The sequence below is a fragment of the Zophobas morio genome, unplaced genomic scaffold (genome assembly GCF_036711695.1).
Source record: "Zophobas morio isolate AGI-343-1 ecotype UQ-CSIRO unplaced genomic scaffold, CSIRO_AGI_Zmor_V1 ptg000006l, whole genome shotgun sequence".
In the NCBI taxonomy this organism is placed as follows: domain Eukaryota; kingdom Metazoa; phylum Arthropoda; class Insecta; order Coleoptera; family Tenebrionidae; genus Zophobas; species Zophobas morio.
The window spans coordinates 2148948-2158022 of NW_026972111.1; the positions used below are offsets into that span (position 1 = coordinate 2148948).

The window sequence follows — 9075 nt, forward strand, 5'->3', positions numbered from 1 at the left end:
CAATAAAAAGCGGAGTTTAGGCTAAAAAAGCCAAAATAGGCGATTTAGAATAAATTTTACGCAACGTCTGGTTTTCTTTGAGATCTACATTTATTTTATAATTTTTTTCACTAGTAGCCATGAAGCATGCAATTGTCGACTTGTTTAAAGGTAGTAAAGTTCAACTTTTGCTACCAAAGTTCAAAAAGATTAATGTGATTATTTCTTAAAATATGAATAAAGCTGTGCTACTAACATTCAGCAGGCTCCTCTGCGTCAAATTCCGTGCCAAAACAAGAAACTAATAATGATTTTTCAATATCATTAATCATTATTTTGCCCATTCATCGGCAACTTCATATACTTTTTGACAAATATAGTTTTTGTATTATTCTTAGCGCACTGAAAAACACGGAAAGCAATTCAGTTGTTTAAATAAGCTACTTCAGCGTGTAACTGTTTATTCCATTTTGTAGAATTTTGCATGTGTTTGAAATTTTTACACCTCTGAAGTCCTGGACTTTCTAAAATGACAAAAAAATTCAGATCTTAAAAATTTTAGAATCTTCAAAATTTGTATTTTTAAAGATCTGTTTCATTTTTTAATATTAGAAGCCTTTAAATCTTCATAATCTAAAACATCTATACAACTCTACAGTTTCTTGAAGCTATGAAACTCAATTCCTAGATTGATTTCTCAAAAATATACAATGTTTTAAGAAATCTGAAAATTTGTACAATTTTTTAGAATCCTTGAATTTGAATTTTAATATTTTCCCGTAATCTCAGATATGTTCAAAATTTTAGAAAAATATACAATCTCAAATATTCTCCCAACCTTGAAGATTTTTTTTAAAATGATTAAAGCTTAGTCTTCAAAATTTTAATATTTCTAAAAACCTTCCAGAATCTCCAAAGTAGAAGAAACCAATGATTGTTCAAATCAATTTCTAGAATTTTTTGAATTTTCAAAATGTCTTGAATTTTTATTTTCTAGTGTTAGAAATCAGCGAAACAAGTTCACAGACCTCCAAATTTCTGGAAATCCGAAAACATTTACATTCTTCGGAATTTTAGGATTTTGAAAATCTCTAGACATTTGAAATTTTGACAATCTCAATAAAATCCCTATCCTAGAAATTTGGTTGAACTGAATTTATAGAACCTCTAAACTTTTAGAAACAGAAATATTCAAAATTTCTAAAATAGTCTTATGTAGATTCTTAAATAAATTCAAAATTACAGATTTCCATCTGTATACTTTTAACGCAGCAAAAATTAGGAAATATCTAGATTCAGACAGATTTAGAAGATTTCATTTTATAAAAATTTAAATTCTTTAAAATATCTAGAATCCTCGGAGCCGTGAATATTCTCGAACTATCAAAGTTCCGCAATTGTTCGAAATTTTAGTTTCTATCGTGTCTAGAATATCTAGATTCTGTGGAATTTCCAAACCCACTAAAACAGTTTAGAATTTCGGGAATGTCAACAGTTTTGGTGTCTCTAAAATTGTACAATCTGCAAATTTCTAAATTTTTTGAATTTTCAAAATGTCTTTCATTTTTATGTTCTAGTGTTAGAAATCAGTGGAACAAGTTCACAGACCTCCAAATTTCTGGAAATCCGAAAACATTGACATTCTTCAGAATTTTAGGATCCTGAAAATATCTAGACATCTGAAATTTTGACAATCTCAATAAAATCCTTATCCTAGAAATTTGGTTGAACTCAATTTATAAAACCTCTAAACATTTAGAAACATAAATATTCAAAATTTCTAAAATAGTCTTATGTAGATTCTCAAATAAATTCAAAATTACAGATCTCCATCTGTATACTTTTAAGGCAGCAAAAATTAGGAAATATCTAGAGTCAGTCAGTTTTAGAAGATTTCATTTTATAAAAAATTTAAATTCTTAAAATATCTAGAATCCTGGGAGCCGTGAATATTCTAGAATTATCAAAGTTCCGCAATTGTTTGAAATTATAGTTTTTATCGTGTCTAGAATTTCTAGATTCTGTGGAATTTCCAAACCCACTAAAACAGTTTAGAATTTCGGGAATGTCAACGGTTTTAGTGTCTCTAAAATTGCACAATTTGCAAATTTTTAAATTTTTTGAATTTTCAAAATGTCTTGAATTTTTATTTTCTAATGTTAGAAATCAGTGAAACAAGTTCACAGACCTCCAAATTTCTGGAAATCCGAAAACATTTACATTCTTCGGAATTTTAGGATCTTGAAAATCTTTAGACATCTGAAATTTTGACAATCTCAATAAAATCCCTATCCTAGAAATTTGGTTGAACTTAATTTATAAAACCTCTAAACATTTAGAAACAGAAATATTCAAAATTTCTAAAATAGTCTTATGTAGATTCTTAAATAAATTCAAAATTACAGATCTCCATCTGTATACTTTTAAGGCAGCAAAAATTAGGAAATATCTAGAGTCAGTCAGATTTAGAAGATTTCATTTTATAAAAAATTTAAATTGTTTAAAATATCTAGAATCCTCGGCACCGTGAATATTCTAGAATTGTCAAAGTTCCGCAAATGTTTGAAATTTTAGTTTTTATCGTGTCTAGAATTTCTAGATTCTGTAGAATTTCCAAACCCACTAAAACAGTTTAGACTTTCGGGAATGTCAACAGTTTTAGTGTCTCTAAAATTCTACAATCTGCAAATTTCTAAATTTTTTGAATTTTCAAAATGTCTGGAATTTTTATTTTCTAGTGTTAGAAATCAGTGAAACAAGTTCACAGATCTCCAAATTTCTGGAAATCGGAAAACATTTACATCCTTCGGAATTTTAGGATCTTGAAAATCTTTAGACATCTGAAATTTTGACAATCTCAATAAAATTTCTATCTGAGAAATTTGGTTGATGTGTTTTTATAGAACCTCTAAACTTCTAGAAACAGAAATATTCAAAATTTCTAAAATAGTCTTATATAGATTCTTAAATAAATTCAAAATTACAGATCTCCATCTGCATACTTTTAACACAGCAAAAATTAAGAAAAATCTAGAATCAGTCAGATTTAGAAGATTTCATTCTATAAAAAATTTAAATTCTTTAAAATATCTAGAATCCTCGGAGCCGTGAATATTCTAGAATTGTCAATGTTCCGCAATCGTTCGAAATTTTAGTTTCTATCGTGTCTAGAATATCTAGATTCTGTGGAATTTCCAAACCCACTAAAATAGTTTAGAATTTCGGGAATGTCAACAGTTTTATTGTCTCTAAAATTGTACAATCTGCAAATTTCTAAATTTTTTGAAATTTCAAAATGTCTTGAATTTTTATGTTCTAGTGTTAGAAATCAGTGAAACAAGTTCACAGACCTCCAAATTTCTGGAAATCCGAAAACATTTACATCCTTCGGAATTTTAGGATCTTGAAAATATTTAGACATCTGAAATTTTGACAATCTCAATAAAATCCCTATCCTAGAAATTTAGTTGACTGAATTTATAGAACCTCTAAACTTCTAGAAACAGAAATATTCAAAATTTCTAAAATAGTCTTATGTAGATTCTTAAATAAATTCAAAATTACAGATCTCCATCTGTATACTTTTAACGCAGCAAAAATTAGGAAATATCTGGAGTCAGTCAGATTTAGAAGATTTCATTTTATAAAAAATTTACATTCTTTAAAATATCTAGAATCATGGGAGTCTTGAATATTCTAGAATTGTCAAAGTTCCGCAATTGTTCGAAATTTTAGTTTCTATCGTGTCTAGAATATCTAGATCCTGTGGAATTTCCAAACACACTAAAACAGTTTAGAATTTCGGGAATATCAACAGTTTTAGTGTCTCTAAAATTGTACAAACTCCAAATTTCTAAATTTTTTGAATTTTCAAATTGCCTTGAATTTTTATCTTCAGGTGTTAGAAATTGGTGAAACAAGTTCACAGACCTCGAAATTTCTGGAAATCCGAAAACATTTACATTCTTCAGAATTTTAGGATCTTGAAAATCTTTAGACATCTGAAATTTTGACAATCTCAATAAAATCCCTATCCTAGAAATTTAGTTGACTGAATTTATAGAACCTCTAAGCTTTTGGAAACAGAAATATTCAAAATTTCTAAAATAGTCTTATATAGATTCTTAAATAAATTCAAAATTATAGATCACCATCTGTATAGTTTTAACGCAGCAAAAATTAGGAAATATCTAGAGTCAGTCAGATTTAGAAGATTTCATTTTATAAAAAATTTAAATCTTTTAAAATATCTAGAATCCTCGGAGCCGTGAATATTCTAGAATTATCAAAGTTCTGCAATTGTTCGAAATTTTAGTTTCTATCATGTCTAGAATATCTAGATTCTGTGGAATTTTCAAACCTACTAGAACAGTTTAGAATTTCGGGAATGTCAACGGTTTTAGTGACTCTAAAATTCTACAATCTGCAAATTTCAAAATTTTTTGAATTTTCAAAATGTCTTGAATTGTTATGTTCTAGTGTTAGAAATCAATGAAACAAGTTCACAGATCTCCAAATTTCTGGAAATCCAGAAACATTTACATTCTTCGGAATTTTAGGCTTTTGAAAATCTTTAGACATCTGAAATTTTGACAATCTCAATAAAATCCCTATCCTAGAAATTTAGTTGAACTGAATTTATAGAACCTCTAAACTTTTAGAAGCAGAAATATTCAAAATTTCTAAAATAGTCTAATGTAGATTTTTAAAGAAATTCAAAATTACAGATCTCCAGCTGTATACTTTTAGCGCAGCAAAAATTAGGAAATATCTAGAGTCAGTCAAATTTAGAAGATTTCATTTTATGAAAAATTCAAATTCTTTAAAATATCTAGAATCTTCGGAGCCGTGAATATTCTAGAATTATCAAAGTTCTGCAATTGTTCGAAATTTTTGTTTCTATCGTGTTTAGAATATCTAGACTCAGTGGAATTTCCAAACCCACTAAAATAGTTTAGAATTTCGGGAATGGCAACAGTTTTAGTGTCTCTGAAATTGTACAATCTGCAAATTTCTAAATTTTTTGAATTTTCAAAACATCTTGAATTTTTATGTTCTAGTGTTAGAAATCAGTGAAACAAGTTCACAGACCTCCAAATTTCTGGAAATCCGAAAACCTTTACATTCTTCAGAATTTTACGATCTTGAAAATCTTTAGACATCTGAAATTTTGACAATCTCAATAAAATCCCTATCCTAGAAATTTGGTTGAACTGAATTTATAGAACCTCCAAACTTTTAGAAACAGAAATATTCAAAATTTCTAAAATAGTCTTATGTAGATGCTTAAATAAATTCAAAATTACAGACCTCCATCTGTATACTTTTAACGCAGCAAAAATTAGGAAATATCTAGAGTCAGTCAGATTTAGAAGATTTCATTTTATAAAAAATTTAAATTCTTTAAAATATCTAGAATCTTCGGAGCCGTGAATATTCTAGAATTGTCAAAGTGCAATTGTTCGAAATTTTAGTTTCTATCGTGTCTAGAATATCTAGATTCTGTGGAATTTCCAAACCCACTAAAACAGTTTAGAATTTCGGGAATGTCAACAATTTTAGTGTCTCTAAAATTGTACAATCTGCAAATTTCTAAATTTTTTGAATTTTCAAAACGTCTAGAAATTTTATGTTCTAGTGTCAGAAATCAGTGAAGCAAGTTCACAGACCTCCAAATTTCTGGAAATCCGAAAACATTAATTATTCAGAATTTTAGGTTCTTGAAAATCTTTAGACATCTGAAATTTTGACAATCTCAATAAAATCGTTATCCTAGAAATTTGGTTGAACTGAATTTATAGAACCTCTAAACTTTTAGAAACAGAAATATTCAAAATTTCTAAAATTATAGATAAAATATAAATTTTAGTAATTTGAATAATTGTAACTTTTATATTTCACACTATCAAGATAAAAACTAATTCAATGTTAATATTTTTGAGAAGAAATAAAAATCTATTTTTCAATGAATTTTCTTAATTCACTTTTTGATTTCACTTGTGAATCATGAATTTCTTATGAAAGTTACAGTGGAGTTAATAAAGTCAATTTAAGTTGTCAAAATGGAATACTAGTATATTATTATTGGTTGTCGAATGTAGTTTTTGAGAAAGACTGGGTTGTTTGAAACAAAAAATGAATTCATAGGTTTGTGGGGAAGATGCTGTAATTATTTAGGGGAATCACGAATGCACAAAAACATGTTTCTTAAGCTCATTTTTATTATTAATCATGTAGAGAAGGCATTTTGTAAAAACTTTGTTAATGGTCGTCAAATTTTCAGGCAGTTTTCGTCACACCTCGGAAGGACATTCGAAATGTACCACATGGAAACCCTGGAAGTTTTATTATTATTGTCATTATTACACTTACTTCAATTTACAAAGTAATGTTTTCTAACTACCGAGTCCATTTTTAAATTTGTCGTTAAATTTAAGTCCAATTCGACTGAGCTAGACGATATATTTCTGGAAGAATCATATGTTTGACCGAGACAGATGATTTTGAACGTACACAGATGGAGATCTTCTAATTTTGAATGTATTTAATAATCTAGATATTTCATAAATTTTGAACATTTCTATTTCCGAAAGTTTAGGGGTTCTATAAATTCTATTGAACAAAATTTGAGAATGCAGAAAAATGTGTGATTTCAAATTCAAGAATTCTAAAGAATTTCAGTGTTGGGAGCTTTCTAAAAATTGTATAAATTTAAAATTACTAAAAACGTTGTAAATTTTTAAGAGATTATTCTAGTGATTTTGTTTATTTCACAGACACTGTAGAGTTGTACTGATTTCTTAGTTTATGAAGATTCTAAGTCTCCTGAGATTTAAATATGAAATAGATCTTTAAAAATATATTTTTTTTAAATTCTATAATTTTAGATATCTCAAATGTTTTGTCTTTTTAGAAACTTCAGGACTTCAGAGGTGTTCAAAATTTTACAACTTGCTAAACACCAGATTTCGTAACCGAAATATTTTGAACTAGGCTCAAAATTTGTCAAATTAAGTTTTTACTTACGTCACTTGGAGCACTGTTGTGAGTCCCCGTTATCCTAACAAAGACCACAGCCCTCTCTTTAAAACGAAGATTCTGCCAAGACGTGCAATCTTGGTTCCGTAGATCAACCGCCATCTCCCAGTCTGAATTATTGACAGAAGTTTCAATAAAATATCTATAGCTTCTGCCATCTCGATCCCATAACAAGAGTCTCATTGTTGAAATCATGTATGGTTGAGCTACGAATTAGTATCTTTAAAAAACAAAAAGTGAAGTTTGTGATGAAGTACCGAGTTGTATGGTAAGATTTCCACTGCCTATGGTATGATAACAGTAGCCTTTCACCCCATCGTAGTCATGTGAATTACCATCCAGTAAAACGGAAGGATTTGTTCTTAGGAAATTGTAACATATTATGACTACTTTGCATACTCGTTTACTTACCCACTAATTACAATCGCTTTCTTGTCTAAAGTTGCAACATTATAATTTGGACTGATGATACCATTTGCGGTTGTAGGAACGTCACTTTTGAAATACGCTTCGAAAGATATGATGTGAAAAGCCTAAATAGAAAAAATCAAACGAGATATTTAAATACGATCTACGATCTTACTTTGTCGACGGTGTTATTCGTTCCTACGATTTTAACATACTGAGTAACCTGCTGATTAAAAAACAAAACTTGGTTGGAACGACAGCCAATGCGACTGTAGTCGATAACTCTTCTCCAATTCTTCTGATCAAGAGAAATCGAAATGTAATAAGAATAATAGCTGCAACGACTTTTATAAAAATTGTAAATAGTACTTTCGTACGTACCGATTATCCCCATCCCACAGTCTCATTTTGAAGTGGTTAACAAAAGATGGAGTACCAAGCTTCACAATAATTCCACTTTTACCGTCTATAAAGTGGTACGCAAAATTCCTTTCCACGGTTCCACCACCCGTCAACAACCAAGATGAATTTGTTCCAGAAATCACTTCAGATTTGTGTTGAACAGTCGCTAGATTTTCGTCCAAAACTTAAAACTCTCATTTTATTTTTATCTCGAATGTGGAGACAAATTCTTACGATAGAACCCTCTAGAACTAGAAAGTTTTGTTTTGACGCCAACGATCTCAGCAATGGCCTGGAGCAACTTTTCGCAGTCGAATAGTTTCGAAGGCCAGATTGTAGTTACGATGTCCACGACAGTCATCCACGATAAACGAACACACTGTATCACTAAATCATCAACATCGTTGTTAATTTTGCACCACTTAGCCACGCTTTTGAAAATTTCGATTTCGGGAGCAAAAAAAGTACTGCGTTCTAAAAGTTTAATCATCGATTTCTGTAACAAAAGTTCAATGTGAGTCAAAATTAACATTATTCTGGATTTACTTGAGACAGGTCGGTGAAACAGTCACTAGCAACGACTTCAGAGGCGTTAAGGTCCATGAAAGAATGACAGACTTGGAGCAGTTCTTCTAAATCGTATAGGTTGGCAGTGTTGAGGACGGCACAAACGTTTTGCAAATTTAGAAGGGGTTTTATTTTGTTGATGATGGCGCTTTGGAGGTCTGTGAATGAATATTGATGGGCAAGTCCTAGTATCTGAAGGGTTGAGTCAACATCGGAGGAAAGAGTGATGGTACCTGAAATTTTCAAATCAAGACGGTACTGTGGTAAAAAATGTGAACTACCTGTATAGATGTATTTCAACAAACTGCGCAAAGCGTCGAAAGTCACAGCGGTTATGGTTATTTCGGCCTAAAATTGTGATTTGAGTATTATATTGTAACAGCTGTTTAAATCTCGTACCTGGTTTGTGTTCTGCGAATCTTCGTAAAAGAGCGACTCGAAGTACTTGCTCCTCACTGCCAAAATCACCTAAAAGTGTGACAAATTTTTCGATAATTTAGGTCAAGAAATAGTAAACTAACCTTGTGAGCATAAAGCTTTTGGTCATCGACGAGCAAAGTAATATCAGAAAATTTCTGGTTGAGGTAGAGAGATGCGACATCTCCGAGTAACTTGGTGGTGTCTGTAACAGTCACAATTTCGTCACTTTTCACCATTTTGTTTCGATTTTGCAGAGTTGAA

The 9075-nt window shown here is 30.0% G+C and overlaps 1 protein-coding gene across 2 annotated transcripts; it reads right to left on the reverse strand.

Annotated features, from left to right (window-relative positions):
* Positions 1 to 6202: 6202 nt before the first annotated feature.
* Positions 6203 to 9075, reverse strand: LOC135123310 (BTB/POZ domain-containing protein 9-like). Of its 2 annotated transcripts, XM_064047840.1 has the most exons (11): positions 8916 to 9075; positions 8794 to 8862; positions 8676 to 8742; positions 8374 to 8627; positions 8062 to 8323; positions 7807 to 8011; positions 7601 to 7760; positions 7429 to 7550; positions 7275 to 7378; positions 7006 to 7223; positions 6203 to 6314 (listed from the first exon to the last, which is right to left on the reverse strand). In XM_064047840.1, the coding sequence occupies exons 1-11, from the start codon at positions 9048 to 9050 to the stop codon at positions 6273 to 6275; spliced, it is 1638 nt and encodes a 545-aa protein (XP_063903910.1). In that variant the 5' UTR covers positions 9051 to 9075; the 3' UTR covers positions 6203 to 6272. The 2 variants fall into 2 exon arrangements, with proteins under 2 accessions (XP_063903910.1, XP_063903911.1); XM_064047841.1 differs by lacking the exons at positions 6203 to 6314; positions 7275 to 7378 and having other exon boundaries at positions 7068 to 7223.

Coding starts and splice junctions, on each gene's coding strand:
- LOC135123310 (XM_064047840.1), bottom strand. CDS start 9,050: ATGGTGAAAAGTGACGAAATTGTGACTGTTACAGACACCACCAAGTTA. Junction 8,628..8,675: donor GTTGAAATACATCTATACAG/GTAGTTCACATT, acceptor TGAAAATTTCAG/GTACCATCACTCTTTCCTCC. Junction 7,379..7,428: donor AAAGCGATTGTAATTAGTGG/GTAAGTAAACGA, acceptor CAATTTCCTAAG/AACAAATCCTTCCGTTTTAC.